The sequence below is a fragment of the Neofelis nebulosa genome, chromosome 6 (genome assembly GCF_028018385.1).
Source record: "Neofelis nebulosa isolate mNeoNeb1 chromosome 6, mNeoNeb1.pri, whole genome shotgun sequence".
NCBI classification, from domain to species: Eukaryota; Metazoa; Chordata; class Mammalia; order Carnivora; family Felidae; genus Neofelis; species Neofelis nebulosa.
The window spans coordinates 5,664,815-5,682,598 of record NC_080787.1 but is presented as its reverse complement, the minus strand read 5'-3'; the positions used below and the strand labels follow the sequence as shown (position 1 = coordinate 5,682,598).

The 17,784-nt window shown below is 45.4% G+C and overlaps 1 protein-coding gene across 1 annotated transcript in view; it reads left to right on the top strand.

The window, feature by feature from the left end:
• The first annotated feature begins 1,411 nt into the window (after positions 1-1,411).
• LOC131515227 (uncharacterized) overlaps positions 1,412-17,784 on the top strand; it is a 45,447-nt gene continuing 29,074 nt past the window's right edge. Inside the window, exons 1-5 of the mRNA XM_058735972.1 lie at positions 1,412-2,311; positions 3,567-3,705; positions 11,518-12,035; positions 16,710-16,895; positions 17,027-17,206. Coding sequence (XP_058591955.1) covers positions 1,925-2,311; positions 3,567-3,705; positions 11,518-12,035; positions 16,710-16,895; positions 17,027-17,206 — 1,410 coding nt within the window. The 5' untranslated portion in view covers positions 1,412-1,924. The remainder of the gene's footprint in view (positions 2,312-3,566; positions 3,706-11,517; positions 12,036-16,709; positions 16,896-17,026; positions 17,207-17,784) is intronic.

Genomic DNA, 17,784 nt, shown 5'->3' with positions numbered 1-17,784 from the left:
AACCGATCTCCCTGCTTCTGCCCTCGTCCAATCCCCTTCACTTACAAGTTTATTTTTTAACACGGTAGTCTTTTCAGTAACTGCATCTGAACATGTTACTCCTCTTCTCAGAAATTTTGAATGGCTTCCCAAGAATAAAAAGCAAGATCCTTGAACTCACCCAAGACCCTCATTTCTCTCCCTCTCTCTACTCCCAACACCCTTTTCTTCCCTTAGTTTTGGACACATAAGCCTCCTCCCTGTGCCTAGAATATTTCAAACACACTCCACGCCAGCCTGTGCATTTGCTACCCTCTCCCTGAAACAAATTTACCCTGATGACACACTCACCCATCTCCCTCAACCTTTGCTTAAACGCCAATGTACTAGTGAGGTCCTCCATGTCCACCCTACTTAAAATTGCATTACTTGTTTCTCCCTCCAAACTTCGTATTTCCTTTATTTTCTCCTTGGCAGTAACATCCACCATCTAATACACTATACGTTTTTCTCATTTTTTTATTGCCTGCCTCCCTACCTCATATGTAAAAGCACACACACACTAAATTATAAAATCCATGAAGGCAAGGGCATTATCTTCTGTTATAGTTACAGCTTCCAGAACAGTGCCTGGCATAGTAGGTGAATAATCAGGGTTTGTATAAGAAAGGGAAAGAGGGGGAAAAAAAACAACAACAACGATGCATTTCTAACCCAAGAGATTAGCAAACATCGAAATATTTTACAAGATTATATGGCCAAATATAGGTAAACCAGAACGTCTCTAGTAGGTTTCATGAGTGGTAATGTTACCAGTTACAAAAGTACGAATACCCTTCCTCTATACTCCACTAATTCTACTTCTAGTAGTATATACTATGGAAATAACCTTACACATGAGACAGAAATATGTTTACAGTAACTTATTGCAGCAGCGTTTAGTAAAAGAAAAGATTGGAAACCTACATGACTATCAACGGGGTAATTATTAATAAACGACGGCACATACGACCAACTGAGTACAATGCAATTGTTTAAATAGAGGAGGAAAAGAAAAGAAAAGAAAGGAAAGGAAAAAGAAAAAAGCAAGCCGGAGGCTGCAGGAAGCCCTTTACGAACAATCTCCAGTATTAGTTGGTAAGAGGAGACAAGCGAGGGGAACATGCACCTGCCGGATGCGTCTACCCACCCGTGCGCGTTTCCCGAAAAACACTGTCAAACTAAATGCTGGAGAACACTCTTCTTAAATACTGAACGATGTGAATGCATTGTTTTTTCATACCACGTATTTAATAAGTGAACCTAAAAAGCACTGGCAGGACGCGCCGCGGGCCCCGCCCAGGGCCCGCTGGTCCGCCAAGTCCTCCCCGGAAGGCGGGCAGGGAGGTGCGGCCGCCGCCACAGAGGCAAGGCTGCCTAGAGCGGCCGGAAGTGCCCGTGGCCGACGCCATTGGCCGGCCGGGTTCCAGCCTTTGTTCCGGGCCGCCGGGAGATCGCGGTGGTGGTCCCTGTGCGTGTGCGCGGGCGAGGTGAGTCCGCCCTGGCTCCTGGGTCCTGTACGGGGAAGGGGCCGGGGGCGGGCGGGTCCCCACAGCCGCGGAGCCCCGAGCGGCGTGTGTTTCGCGGCGGCCTGTGCAGCCGCCGTGCGTGCTCCCGGGTAACCTGTACGCAACCCGGTGAGCCGCGCGACCTTCGTGCAGGTGAGCACCTGTGGCTTCGGGCTGCGTAAGCAGCGTCCGCTGCCCCAGAGCCCCGGAGAGAAGACAGCCCCGCTCGGCGCGCGTCCGCGCAGCCTTCGAGGGCGCCGGCCGCCCGGGGTAGCGTGGCTTTGCGCTCGCTGCACCTTCCGTCGTTTCTCCGCCTTCAACTTTCTCTGCGAAACAAGCTTCCCAGAGACCGGCCTTGAATCCGCCCCAGAGACGATTATCCTCCAGCACAGCCCAGAATGGCCGCAGCCCTGGAACCCGAGGGACAAAGAGGACTTGGGGTAGTGAAAGCGGAAGACCGTTACCGGGGACGGGACCCCGGCCCACAAAACTACAGCCCCCGCAAGAGGGAAGTGTTCCGGCAGCACTTCAGGAGGCTCTGCTATCGGGATGCACCCGGGCCCCGGGAGGCTCTCACCCGGCTGTGGGAGCTGTGCCGCCGGTGGCTGAGGCCGGAGTGCCACACCAAGGAGCAGATTTTAGACCTGCTGGTGCTGGAGCAGTTCCTGAGCATTCTTCCCAGGGACCTGCAGCAGTGGGTGCAGGCGCACCATCCAAACACTGGGGAGGAGGCGGTGAGCGTGCTGGAGGACCTGGAGAGAGAGCTGGATGAGCCTCAGAAGCAGGTGGGAAGGGGACAGTGCCCAGGCTGTGAGAGATGAGGGTGTATGGACCGAGCCAAAGCAGAAAAGGCATGGGAAAGGACATCTGAAGGTATTGCATATGTTATCCTAGAGGAGAACAAGGCTTAGGGAAGGACCTGGCTGCCGATGTCGAATAACGCAAGTGTAGTTCAGTAAAGACGCCGGGGACGGATTCCGAATCAGTTTGGAAGGCAAATAGGTATCAGAGGTAAAGAAGTCTCCAAAATTCACAGCTAACTATTAAGAAATGGGCTACCTGGTAATAAATTTTTTTTAAAAAATGAGAAAACCCTCTCTTTTCATAGGAAAATAGTTAAGGTGGGTTCAAGTAGATGTCAAGAATGTTACAGAACAGCACTGTCCAATAGAATTATACTGTGAGCCACATGTGTAGTTGAGGTTTTCTAGTAGCTACATTTTAAAAAATGAAACCAAGTGAAATTAAATATATTTAACCCAAAGCGGGACGCCGGGTGGCTCAGTCAGTTAAGCATCCAACTTTGGCTCAGGTCATAATAACCTGGTTGGTGATTTAGAGCATCGGAGCCTGCTTCAGATTCTGTCTCAGTCTCTCTGCCCCTCCCCGGCTCACACTCTGTCTCTTTCTCAAAAATAAATACTAAAAAACCGTGTATATATATGTATGTGTGTGTGTATATACGTGTATATATATATATATGTGTGTGTGTGTGTGTGTGTGTATGTATATACACACGCATATATATATATACTTTTATATATATGTAACCTTATATTTAATAATATATATACTTATCCCAAAGTAATCATGTAGATACTATAAAAAATGAGCTATTTTACATTCTTTTTTGTATTATTTTCAAAAATCATTGTGTATTTTACCCTTTGCATATCTCAGTTCCTGCTAACTACATCTCAAGTGCTCAGTAAGCACGTTGTGCTTGTGGCTATCATATTGGACAAAGGAGTTATAGAAGTGCCCCAGTTTGGTGGAAGTTGGGCTAGATAATTTTTAAGATTCTTTCCAAATCCCAAGATTGTGATCCTGCACTTCTGCGGGTTCTTGTGAGAATTTCACTCTCCAGTGGCCTGAAGTACAGAGATTAGTCATTTGTTGCCATTTGCAATTGAATGAGAATTTTTCCCTTTTGTGTTCCTGTCCCTGACAAATGCTTCTTTTGATCTTTTCTCTAAAGGTCTTTAAGTTCTTTCACAAAATCTGCCTTTACCAGCCCAGTCAATGTTTCATTGTCTCCAGGTCCCAGCCAATTCAGAAAGACAGGACACGCTCTTGGACAAGTTGGCCCCCTTGGGAAGGCCCCATGAGTCACTGACTGTCCGGCTCCATCCCGAGAAGATCCATGAGGAGCAGGAATCTGGGGATCCCCAGAGGAATGGTAAGGAGCAAGACTTTATGTGTGTGAGGGAAGATGTGGTTCCTTGTGTTGGACGGGAACTTTCTCACTCTGATCTTCTCCTTTTCGAGTTTTCCTGTTTATCCTCCACCTCACTCTGGAAGATTTTACCTCCCTTCCTAGTGTTGCCTTATCGTGGAAAGAATTATGAAAATTTACTTTTTCATTAGACTTAAAAGCTGCTACTTGGCCCAGTGGATGGGGGATGGAATTTAAATACTCATTCAAGTTAATAATACCTTACATTTCTGGGGCACCTGGGTGGCTAGGTCAGTTAAGCGTCCAACTCTTGATTTTAGCTCAGGTCATGATCTCATAGTTCATGGGATCAAGCACTGTTCAGGGCTCAGAGCCTGTTTGGGATTCTCTCTCTCTGCCCCTGTCCCCTGCTCATGCTTGCTCTCGCTCTCTCTCTCTCTCTTAAAATAAACAAACACTTTAATAATAAATATTATCTTAAATATCTATCTGTTATTATTCTAGTTCTGAATTCTCTTAAATTTACATTTGGAGCAGGAGAATTTGTATGACACTCTGTATTAGTCTAGTAGGGCTCCTGAAACAGAATACCACCATCTCTGTGTGACTTACACACAGAAGTTTATTTTCTCACCATTCTGGAAGTCCACGATCAAGGTGTCGGCGGGCCTGGTGTCTGGTGAGGCCTCCCTCCTTGACTCACACACTTGCTGTGTCTTTACGTGGCCTTTTCTGTGTGCACGTGTGCTATTGGCATCTCTTCCTCCTATGTTTAGTTTTAATGTTTTTACTTATTTTTGACAGAGACAGAGCATGAGTGGGGGAGGGGCTGAGAGAGAGGCGGACCCGGAATTCCAGGCAGGCTCCAGGCTCCGAGCCGTCAGCACAGAGCCCGACGCGGGGCTCGGACTCACAGACCGCGAGATCGTGACCTGAGCCGAAGTCGGACGCTCAACCGACGGAGCCACCCAGGCGCCCCTTAATTACTTTTTTTTTTTTTTTTTTTAATTTTTTTTTCAACGTTTTTTATTTATTTTTGGGACAGAGAGAGACAGAGCATGAACGGGGGAGGGGCAGAGAGAGAGGGAGACACAGAATCGGAAACAGGCTCCAGGCTCCGAGCCATCAGCCCAGAGCCTGACGCGGGGCTCGAACTCACGGACCGCGAGATCGTGACCTGGCTGAAGTCGGACGCTTAACCGACTGCGCCACCCAGGCGCCCCAATTACTTTTTTTTTTTTTAAGTTTATTTATTCATTTTGAGAGAGGGAGCATGAGCAAGTGGGGGAGGAGCAGAGAGAGAAGGAGACACAATCCCAAGCAGGATCTGCACTGTCAGCACGGAGCCCGATGTGCGGCTCAGACCCAGGGACCGTGAGATCATGACCTGAGCTGAAATCAAGAGTCCGACGCTCGGGGCGCCTGGGTGGCTCAGTCGGTGAAGCGGCCAACTTCGGCTCAGGTCGTGATCTCGCGGTCCGTGAGTTCGAGCCCCGCGTCGGGCTCTGTGCTGACGGCTCAGAGCCTGGAGCCTGCTTCGGATTCTGTGTCTCCCTCTCTCTCTGACCCTACCCCCCTTCCATGCTTTGTCTCTCTCTGTGTCTAAAATAAATAAACGTTAAAAAAAAATTAAAATTAAAAAAAAAAAAAAAGAGATGCTCAACCGACTGAGCCTCCCTGGCACCCAAAAGTAAACAAACTTTAAATCCCAGTTTTGCCCAAACACTGGAGTTTTGTTTTTTTTGTTTTGTTTGTTTGTTTTTTTTTCAATGCTCTCTGTCCTTTCTCAAGAGGCTTTTCCCACCTGGGGCAGTATTTATACTCCAGTCGGTTATGGATTCATCCTCGCTGCTATAAATTTTACCAGTATGGTTTTCTCATTCTCTAGGCTCCCTGCCAGGTGATTTGTCTAATCTGAAAAATGATTTTAAGTGAAGATCTTTCTAGCTGGTACCTGGAAAGATGGCATTCAATTATGTATAACTTAAAAGAGTCTCTTAGTGCTTTCGAGTGTAGTGTTGGATATTGGTTAGCTTTGAAGGTGAGACCGAGACTTCCTCTTCTGTTCATTTTTTTTTTTTTTTTACATTTATTTATTTATTTTTAATTTTTTTTTTTTTTTCCAACGTTTTTTATTTATTTTTGGGACAGAGAGAGACAGACAGAGCATGAACGGGGGAGGTGCAGAGAGAGGGAGACACAGAATCGGAAACAGGCTCCAGGCTCCGAGCCATCAGCCCAGAGCCCGACGCGGGGCTCGAACTCACGGACTGCGAGATCGTGACCTGGCTGAAGTCGGACGCTTAACCGACTGCGCCACCCAGGCGCCCCTATTTATTTATTTTTGAGACAGAGAGAGACAGAGCATGAATTGGGGAGGGTCAGAGAGAGGGAGACACAGAATCCGAAACAGGCTCCAGGCTCTGAGCTGTCAGCACAGAGCCCGACGCGGGGCTCGAACTCACGGACCGCGAGATCGTGACCTGAGCCGAAGTCGGCCACTCAACCAACTGAGCCACCCAGGCGCCCCTGTTCATTCTTCTTTTATATGTTGAGCAGCTGCGATATGCCAGGGGCCATGCTAGATGTTAGGAATACAAGGGTGAGACTCCTCTTCAAGAAACAGAGAAGTGAGCAATTATGCTATAACCTGCCCAAAACAGGACAGCTGTCCCTGTGGTTGGCCTGCAGGAGTATGAGAATGGGTTTGCTTGAGCTGAGATGGTCACATGGGCGGGAAGGGAAGCATCCCAGGCAGAGAGAACAGTGTGGGGGGTGGGGAAGCAGCATGAAAGCAGCATTCTAAGAACAACAGTTGCTGTGAGGTGTTTTTAATTTTGATGAAGAGAATTTTGTAGAAGGGAAAAATGCAAGGCCAATGGTGAAAGTTCCTGGATACCATGCTGAGGAACAGAACTTCATCCTATCAGAGATGGAGGTCTGTTACATTAGAGAAGTGGGTGACACAGATTTGAGTTTTTATTTATTTTTAATGTTTTTTACATTTATTTATTTTTTGAGAGACCTAGAGAGACAGAGCACCAGTTCGGGAGGGGCAGAGAGAGGAGACAAAGAATCCGAGGCAGGCTCCAGGCTCCAAGCTATCAGCACAGAGCCTGACGCGGGGCTCAGACTCACAAACCGTGAGATCATGACCTGAGCTGAAGTCGGATGCTTAACCAACTGAGCCACCCAGGCGCCCCTGATTTGAGTTTTTAAAAATCACTATCAGTGATTCTACTTTTTTTTAAAGTTACAAAGGCAAACACTGGAATGATATCTCCAGATGTAGTCAAAGATTATTTGAAGCTAATGAAATCACAAGTGACATATTCTTCTCTATTTTCCAAAGCCTGTAAGTGAATGAGCGCACAACTATAGTAAGGAGAAAAGATATAAACACAGGGCAGGGTGAGGGGAGACCACTTTCAGATATAGAGCATGGTAGACTAAGGCTGGAGAGAGGAAGGAGGAAATTCAAGAGATCCATATTATTCATTTATTAATGAACATATCTGACTGGATATTGGTGGTGGGGGACTGTTATAGTAAAACCAAAGTTTGCGACTTGGGCAGCTGGCAGATAATGGTGTCAGTGAGTGAGAGAAAAATCAGAAGGTGGATGTATCTATATGTGAAGATTTAGAGTAGATTCGGTTTTTATACATACGAATTTGCTGTCTCTGAAACATCCAAATACAATTCTGTAGGCAGTACAATTTAAAATATGATTCTAGATACAGGAGGAAGATGTGGGAGGAGAAAAGAGATTTGGGAATTGCCCCCGAGTAGATGATAGAAGACATGGCTGTAGATGAAATTGACCAAGAAGAACGTACCAAGTGAAGAGAAGAGAGGCACATGTAAATGTTTGAGGCACGCCACCATGTGAATTTGGGGTGGAGGAAGAGGATTCTGTAAAGGAGACAGATCAGGGGCTGTCAGAAAAGTAAGAGACACAGAAGAGGGTGGCGGCCCGTGCTGAGACACAAGATAAGAACTGGTAAGAGGGCACCTGGGTGGCTCTGTGGGTTAAGCTCCCCACTCTGGATTTCATCTCAGGTCATGCTTTCACAGTTCGTGGGATCGAGGCCCGAGTCAGGCTCTGAACTGACAGCATGGATCATGCTTGGGATTCCCTCTCTCTCTCCCCCTAAATAAGTAAATAAATTAGGGGGGAAAAAAAAAAAGAACTGGTGTGCCTGGGTGGCTCAGTCAGTTAAGCATCCAACTTCAGCTCAGGTCAGGATCTCATGGTGAGATTGAGCCCCGTGTTGGGCTCTGCACTGACGGCAAGGAGCCTGCTGGGATTCTCTCCTTCTCTCTCTTCCCCTCCCCCACTCCTTTCTCCCTCCCTCCCTCCCCCTCTCTCTCTCTCTCAAAATAAGTTAAAAAACATTTTTTAAAATCTTCAAAACAAACTTAACAGATAGGTCACAAGAATATTTTAACATGTTAACATGCTAAATTCTCAGTATAGAACACAGAATTATTGCTTATGATGGATAGTCTGCAAAACTTTAAGTTCTAGATGGTCGGTCTTTCTTTGTTTTTTTAATGATATCTCCGGACTACTTTCACTCCACGTGTTATAAATTCAGAAAAATACAGTTCCTAAACCTAAAATTGTAGAGGCTTGCCTACGTGTTACTATCAAAATAACTTGTCAAGGGAAAATAGAAATTGTCTTCCCTTAATATAATCTACTGAAAGGTGCTTTATGAAATCTAGCTATTCTATGAGGTCTGACAATTCTTGCAGAATCCTCTCTGTCTGCACTGAACAGTGTAAGTAGGACTTTTTTTCTAAGATACAGCACCAAGGGCCATATACAATTTTTATCTGTGTCCCCACCACCACACTCCCCAAAACTGAGAAGCAAAAAACTAACAAAACCCACCAAAACAAAACAAAAAAAACCCTGCAGAAATCATAATACATTTTAAGACATGTCTTTCAACTTTATTAAAAGCATGTAATATCTGGTCCAAATCCTCATTTTACTGGTGAAGAAATACACCACAGTGGTTGTGACTTGTCTGAGTCTCCAGAGTTATAGGCAGAGCTGAGATTATAGTCAGAGGCTGGGCCTCCTGCCTGCTGGTCCAGAATGGTTGTTAAAAGTCATCACAATAACATACCCAAAAGCCACTATCTTTTAAAAATAATTTATTTTTAAACAGAGAGACTTTTTTTTAATGTTTATTTAATTTTTTTTTTTTTTTTTTTTAATTTATTTTTGGGACAGAGAGAGGCAGAGCATGAATGGGGGAGGGGCAGAGAGAGAGGGAGACACAGAATCGGAAACAGGCTCCAGGCTCCGAGCGATCAGCCCAGAGCCTGACGCGGGGCTCGAACCCATGAACTGTGAGATCGTGACCTGAGCTGAAGTGGAACACTTAACCGACTGAGCCACCCAGGTGCCCCTCTTTGTAACACATTTTTAAAGTATTTCATTTTGAAGTACTGGGCATGCTATTAACTTACAGCACTGACTCTCCATTAGCAAGAAATGACAGTTTGTTCCAGTTTCACTCAGCATTTAACCTTGTTCTTTCTCCCCAGACTGTCAAGCAAGCTGTATGCATGGTGATCAAATGAGCTTTGTGGACATCTCCTCTCAGTGACCAGCAGGGCTGGGTGAATCTCAGATTGTAACTGATAGGGACTCTAGGTATTACACATGCCAAAATAACATTGGAAGGACAGCCCTGGCAGAAGATGTCAGAACCCAGTATTTTTCATTTTGTCCGTTCTGAAAAAAGGTCTCTTGGAATCCTATTAGCCTGAGACTAGCACTTAGAAGAGCTACATAAACAAGACCCTGAATTCCAGTTGACCAAGAGGTAGACTGAGGTCCATGAGATGAAAAAGCTCACATTTGACAATGTCCATACGATATTCTTTATATTGTTCAGTTGCAGATCTAAGGGAGAGGATTATAATTTCAGTTGCTGACCAAAAAAAGCTGACCTTGTATTAAAAAAAAAACAAACAAAAAAAAACCTTTTGAAGTCCTCATGAGATTTTTCTCTGGATTTCTCCCAAAGCTGTGGGGGAGAGACTTATCCTGAGGACTGATAGATTACACTGAACATGGTGAACTGACCATTTAGGGCAAACTCTGTGTCTTTTGTTGTTGTTGTTAATATTCATCAGTCAGCCCCAGGAAAGCCAGCCCCTGGTGACAGCTATATGTAAAGAAGCTGTTGAGGCTAATGCTGATGTTTCAGAACACTTCTTTTCATGGTAGGAGGTGTCTCTGATTTCCATGATTTGCTTGATCACTCTTACCCTGCTAACCTAGCAATACTTCTGTCACACGTTATACTTTTACAAATGCTTTATCCTATCTTCCCTCATCTGATCAAACAATGGGTAAAGAAGGCACAGAGGTGAGAAGGAAACCAAAATAGTTATCACCTGCCAGAATTCAAACATTGATCAGTTCCAGGACTGGACTCTTGATCTTCTGGCTCTGATATAGTCCTTGTAATTTCCAGCCAAAGATAACATGGCATTTACATTCCAAAACAGTATCATCTTCGAGCAAATATCCAAACTTTGAGAAAGTCTACTGCCTGGTTTTAAAAACTGATTTTTCAGGAGGAACAGATCTGAGGACGATTGGGAGCAAGGGGGACACGGTGAGGACAGTGAAGAGTGGGCTTCATGGCTTGGCATCAGTGAGCCACATGAGCCAGAGTTTCCAGCCCAACCCAGGCACTGAGATGCCCTGGGAGCTCTTGCTGCTGCTTCCTACAGGCCAAGTGAGCCCCTGAGGACTAACTAAATGACAGCTGCATGGTTAGGATTCCTAGGTTCATTGAGATGGTAATCACAGCATGACTGAATAGGTGACACTTTCTACCCCCTCCAAATCATCAAAACAGCTATTTTCTTACAAAGTTCAACTCAAATATTTACTGAATACTTGCTATTGTGTGCTATTGTATGCAAAGCATGAGGTGGAGGACATAGTGATCCAGAAGAGGGAAAAGCGCCAATTTGGGAGATTTAGGGAAGACTCCTGGAGGAGAGAGTATTTGAGTTGGACCTTGAAAAATACCTAGGCCGTTGGTTCTCAAAATGTGGTCCCTGAATCCGTAGTATCTCTCCCACCAGGAAACTTGTTAGAAATGCAAATTTTTGAGCTCTACTCCAGCTTTATCAAAGCTGAGTGGGAAGCCTAGTATTCTGGTTTAAGAAGCCATCCATGTGATTCTGATGCAAATCACGTTTCAGGGCTGGCACTGGAGATGAGAGTGTGGACACACACCAGACCATCCATTGTCACTTCCTCTATTTATCCTGCCCTGCATGCTCTCAACCTGCTTTTAACTGATTATTATCTTTCATACGGTTCCTTTCTCTGATGGTTCCTACTCACTACATTCAGTTCAGATCCCTAATCCCACTATCTTCTCCCACTTAACCACCTATGTTTCAGGCCCTGACACGTTTCTCCCAAACTGTCAGCTCCCTCCCGTCTGTTCTCTGACCCCCCTGTCTGTCCATCTTCGTTATCCCCAGCATATCCGTAGTCCTCATTTACTGCTCAGCACTCTGCCTGTGCACGAGATTGCCAGGTGACCCTCCAATCCACATCACTGCCTTCTCTCTTCTCAATCTCTTCCCAAATAACCCTGCCACCGGCTTCCCCGCTCGCCTGTTAATTTCTTCCTTATATTGTCAGTATGATTTGATGGTGCCAAATCTCTGGTTTGTGCATTGTATGTGACTTTTATAACACACTTAGAGCATTCATGTGTTCTTTTTCAAACTTAGATTAGACACCTTTGTGTTTGGTTACAGGTGATGAAACCAGCACTAAGAATGAAGTGTTGTCCCAGAAGGAAGATACGCCCAAGGACACACAGTTCCTTGGCAAGGTAAATGACAGACTTAACAAAGACATTCCTCTGCCTCCTGAACCCGGAGATGCTACTGAAAGCAAGGGCAGAGTGGAGTGGCCGCAGAGGGAAAGAAGGCGCTACACGTGCGAGGACTGCGGGAAGAGTTTCAGTCACAGCTCAGACCTCAGCAAACACAGGAGGACTCACACTGGAGAGAAACCCTACAAGTGCGACAAATGTGGGAAGGCCTTCATTCAGCGCTCCCATCTTCTCGGACATCACAGAGTACACACTGGAGTGAAACCTTATAAATGTGAAGAATGCGGGAAAGATTTTAGTGGGCGCACAGGTCTTATTCAGCACCAGAGAATCCACACGGGTGAAAAACCCTATGAATGTGAGGAGTGCGGGAGGCCCTTCCGCGTGAGTTCGGCCCTTATCAGACATCAGAGAATTCATACAGCAAATAAGCTCTACTAAGATGGTGAAGGAACCATTCTTAGCTCCTCAGGCCTCATTAGTTCCCAGAGAATCCGCCTTAGACACTGAGTAACCTGAATGCAGGCAAAGCTTCAGTCGTCATTAAACATTTCTCCGGCACCAGAGAATCTACCTGAGAAAGTTTCCTTTTATTTCTAAATTAGTTCAGTTTCTTGGGAAGAGTTAAGAGTTATTTCAGAAAGCCTTGTCTGTTGACATACTGCTGACTTGCAGCCCAAAATAGCCATTTTCTTGGTGGAAAGGCAGCAAATGCTCCTTCTCAGCTCTCCTTGTTACTTGACCATTCAGTGTACAACTTTGGGCAAACATTCACTTTCTTTTTAAGTTTATTTACTTTGAGAGAAACAGAGATCCCAAGCAGGCGCACACAAGTGTGAAGGGGCAGAGAGAGAGACTCCCAAGCAGGTTCTGTGCTGTCAATGCAGAGCCCGACGTAGGACTTGAACTCACAAACCATGAGACCACGACCTGAGCCAAAATCAAGAATCACACACTCAACCAGCTGAGCCTCTTGTGTGCCCCTAAACATTCACATTTTTCTCTGCCTTCGTTTCCCATTCCGTAGCATGCAGATGACCCGGCAGAAACCTACCAGATACATTGTGTTAAGTTAAAGCTGCTTTTGAAATTAGTAACTAAAACAATACTGTTTTCCACCACTACTGCTAGAATGGCCTAAATATTAATCTCATTTTTATCTTAAAGTAGGGAGGACAGTCATTTTGTGGAATTTGTTTGCCATTGCTGAAAAAGAGGAAACCATCAGGAAAGATAGCGGGCTAAGGAAGACATTCCAGTGGAAAGGAAAGCAGTTAAGTGATAAGTAGGAGCTATTGGGAAGAAGGGGGGTGATGGTGTATTAGGCATCTGTAATGTGGATAAATCACTCCTGAGTCTCCGGTCACTGTAAACTGAAGGACATGGGAGGGATCGGTCTAGAACTGTATTGTCCAGTATAGTAGCCAGTCACCCACACATGGCTGTATAAACTTAAATTAACTGAAATAAAATAGAAAATTCTGTTCATTAGTGACATTTTAAGTACTCAACAGCCACGTGTGGCTAGTAGCACCTGGATTGGACAACACAGATATAGACCATTTTTATCTGCAGAAAGTTCTAAAGGATGTTGCTGTCCTAATCAATCACCGGTAAGGTATCTTCCAGCTTTGACAGCCTGTGATTCTGAGTTCAGGAAGGTAGGAAAAGAGATACCTGAGGAGGCTGCAGTAGCAACAGATAAAATGCAAACACCCTGAGAAAGTACTTTAGTAATAACTTTATAGCACCTTTTCAGCCTTAGCGGAAGAGTGTATTATAATTGGAGGATTGAAGACTACTAAAGGAAATACAGTAACCTAATCTAAATTAAAAGGCTAAATTATAATCAATTTTTTTCTTTTTGGCTTGGAAATACACTAGCAGTTCATTACTTGCAACAGTTTTACATCCCTAATTTGAGAATTTTAATGACATGACAGAAATTGCGGCCAGAGGCCCAGTGCATTCAGATTTACACCATCAAACTGCCCACTGGTTTTAGGCATAGCCTTACCAGGACAACCAGGCAGTGACCGAATCTCTTCCTGAAGACAATAGTCAGACATCCTTGCTTTTGTATTGTGCTCGACTAGTTAAACCACCAGTCCGTTTTGGGTCTCTACTACCACTGGGAGATGAATCTTAGGCCATTCCTTGTGGCTCCATAAAGGTAAACTGGGCTTTTATGTCTTTTGAACATACTTGGTAGAAAATTTTAAAACCTCAAGCTTCACACTCCTGCTTGTTTTTATAATAATCATCTGGGCAATATTTTAGGCATTTGAGACAAAAGATTTTTTAATGGTCCTCAGAAAAGTAAAGCATTAAATCTCTAGTATTGAAAATGTCTTATTTTGAAAATAAAGTTAAATGCTTACTGAGTGAAGCTTCCCCCTTTACCTTTTGTCTTGCTGAGACACGTGCACGGGAGTTGTCGGCAGATCCTGATCTAGAATTTAGAGAGGCTTCTGCAGTGGGAAGAAAGATGATCCTGGCTGCCACAAGATTAGGGCTCTTAAAATTGGTAAAGACATGACAGACTGGTTTTCCTTTATCCTCTCTGCTAGAACATGCTATTCAGATAGTTGTGAATACCTGTCAGTACAAAGAATTGTCCTAGTCTTAGAGTTGGATACCTTTAAAGGCTGAGTGAAGACTAGCTTGGAGCACTGACACCATGCTACCCTTTTCTAGGTTTGGTGTTGATTCCAAATTGCCACTGCAGTGTCCACCACCTGATACTGACAGAGGGACCATAAGAGTCCAGGAGAGACAAACGTAAGGGGCCAGAGACAGCCTAGAGTGCTACAGCAAGAGAAGAAAGGCCAGCAGACCCTGGGATAACCCAGGCATAAGGCACAGGAACGTGAGGTTAGAGGAGATCCGAGTTGCTGGTACCATGAAGAAACAGGCCTTGTCGCAGTAAGTGTGCAGAAGCCTGAAGAGAAAGATGGTGAGGGTGCAACCAGTTGGAAGAAGAGCTGTGTTCAAGCCCAAAGTTAGAAGAGAAGTTATCTGCTAGACACTAATCAGAACCACTGGGTCCCTGTGGAGCCACCCGCCACCCTCCGTGCACAGCACCTGATCTAGAGGAGCCCAGGTTCTCGGTTACCTCAGAAGCATGTGCGTTGCTCCTCCCATCTTTTTTGAAAGAGAATGATTGTATTTTATTTTGTTTATGGGTTTTGGTTTTTTGTTTTTTTTTTTTTGAAAGTGGTGAGGATTGTAGTCAGAAGCTTTTGTGAACTGACAAGACAGCTGTGATTGTCCAAGGCCCCTAAACGGAGGTGGGAGGTGGGGGGCAGCTCTCAGCCACAGATGGGGGTGGTGGTGAACTGGGGATTTTGAATGAGGAGCCAGCAGCTTTGAGGGGAGGAAATGGACAAGTGCAGGGGAGGTGGGGTTCCAGGAGGAATGGATGGGCATCAGTGAAAAGGGAGAAATAAGATCAGGGAGAAGGATGGAAGGAAGAGAATAAAAAGGAACAAGGGTGTAGGGAAAAGAACAAATATCAAATAAGAGATGGTGATAGGAACAAGAGAGCGGCGAGTAATCTAATACTGGCATTGGTCACATTTGAGCCTGGGTGGTACGATACAAGCCATACGAAGGTACATTGAGTCTTAGGAACACAGTGCATACCATTTATCGACCAGGTCTCCATTCTCTTCCTGAGCATGAAATTATTTATAATCAGAAAGTCCAATAATGAAAACACAACTAGAAAGTTTGAAATACTTGGACAAAACAAGCTGCTCTCCCATTACTGATCCCACAAGAGAGTTGCTTATACTAAGGTTCTCAGTCTTTCTTACCCAGATTCTCTAGAGCAAGGTTTCTCAGGCTTGTTGTATTGACATTTTCAGCAAGACAGTCCCCTGTGGTGCCCTGTCCCCTGCACTGTAGGATTTTCCCTGGCTTCCACCCACAGGATCCTACAGGCACCCCCTACTTGTGACAAGCAAAAAAAAAATAAAACAACTTAGGTGGGTGAGCAAATGCCCCCTTGAGGGGTCAGATTGCCCCCAGTTGAGAACAGCTGATCTGTAGGAAAATAATATGATTTCCAGGACTGTTCTTAATCAGACACAGTAAGATTCTACTTAGAGATGGTACGTGTGACCAGCGTTGCTAGACCCTTTTCCCACCCCTAAAAAATGATTCCCGCAGAACCTAAAATCTACTAAACAGCAATCATGCTAAAGAATTAGTCTGCTTTAGAAAGCCATACCTCAGTGTTGAGGACCAGAGGAATCTGCCCTCCAGCGTGACTTGCGTAAAGAGCTTACACTGCATTTAAGAATGCACACTTCCCTCCCTGGCAGACGTGTGGTGCTACCCTGTCCTTTACCCCCTGGCCTACCATGAGTAGACTTTCTGATTGGGATCTTCACTGTCCGCTGTAGTAGCCACCAAGTGCATATGCTATGCAACTAAGGAACTGCAATCTGAATTTTATTTGATTTTAATTAAATTTTAAAACATAATTCAGTTATTGGAAAACCTTTAGATATATTTAAAGTATATTTGGATATGTGAATCTACTTTTAGCATTTTAAATTTTGTATAATCTCAGTATAGATCAAGTATTTTCAATGAAAATGTAATATCTGAATTGAGATGCGCAATAAGTAGGAACACAGCTTTCAAAGATTTTAGTATGAAAATGTAAGATATTTGGTTAATTTTTATATTATTAGATGTTAATATTTTGGGTATACTGGTTTAAATAAAATATAACTGAAATTAGTTTCACCGGTCCTTTTTTACTGTGGTTACTAGAAAACTTTACATCACATTATATTCCTATTTATTGGAACAGCCTCATCAAGAGCTTCTCGCTCTCGGGTACCTCCCATTCTCCAGGTTCCAAACCACTTTAATTCTGTGAGAGTAAGTTCTATGATGCCAAAGACTTTTTACCTATTATTGATTTGTTTAATGATCAACAAATATTTATTGAGCACATACTGTGTTCCACAGGGGACAAGGGCAGGCTGCTCCAAAATGTGCCGCTATGGCACAGTGATTTTTTTTTTTTTTTTAATGTTTACTTATTTTGAGACCGCGTGAGCAAGGGAGGGTCCATGAAGACTAAATGGCGCACAGAACAAAAACGAAGAAGCAGCAGTGGCTGGAGCTGCACCAGGAGTTGTGGGAACAAGTCTCCCGGGAGCTGCTACCGAGGTGCAGCAGGGGAGTCCTACAGGAGAACCGCCGGGTGCTGGGACCCTCAGCGTGGTCTCCAAGGACGCCGGGAGCCCGCGGGCCGTGGCCCCTAGCGCTAGGGAGGCGGTCAGCATCCTGCTCGGCGCTCCCGGCCCCAGTTCGTTCCCTGCGTTGCTGCTGCTCCCGGGTGTGTTTTAATACCCGTTCTGTTCACCACGCCCTCACTCCGCACGCCCCCCGCCCCCCCCAACACCCAGCCACAGCCCGGGCCGGAGATCCGCACCAGCCCGCGGTCCGCGGCTCCTTGCCGCCCTCCGCTCCGGAGCCGCTCGCAACCGGAAGTGGCTCGCAAACGCGAGAGCTCGGGAAAACGGGTCCGCTCTTCCTCGACGGCACAAACACTGGGGTTCCGGCCCGAAAGAGCCCTGGGGCCCCAGGTGCAGGCGGAGGAGGAGGGTGGGGGGGGGGGTGGCTCCCGAAGGCTATATCCCGGCGGTAGGGACGTTCCCCGAAAGTCGCTGGGCCTCCGGCCTGGGCAAACCTCCAGGATTGCTCAGGAGGCCCGACAGTGACTGTGGGGACAGCCCTCTGCCCCCCATCCCTGCGACCTCTCATCTGGAGGAAGAGTGAAGGTGAGCAAATTTTGCCGCCCCTTAAATATGCCTGTTAGGGTTATTTTAGGCTGATTATTTAAAACAAAACAAAACAAAAACGGGACAGGAGCTCAGAAAAACAAGTAAAAGTTACCCTTTTGTAAGAAACATTTGCATTTTTTAAGGGAATGTCCATTTGTAAGGGTGTCTCCCCAGGAAGAGAAGGAAGAACTCTAAAACTCTAGAAACTTCTTGTCGACAAACAACAAATATGATAACAATCTCATCCATCTTTACTGTGCTTCACCTGAAAGCCCCCATAATCTTCATTTGCCGACAGGTGGACATTATATTTAAGGTGGTGACTTGCGCCATTTCAAGGAGTGATGCCGTTTTCCTGGGTCTCCCCATGTATACAGGAG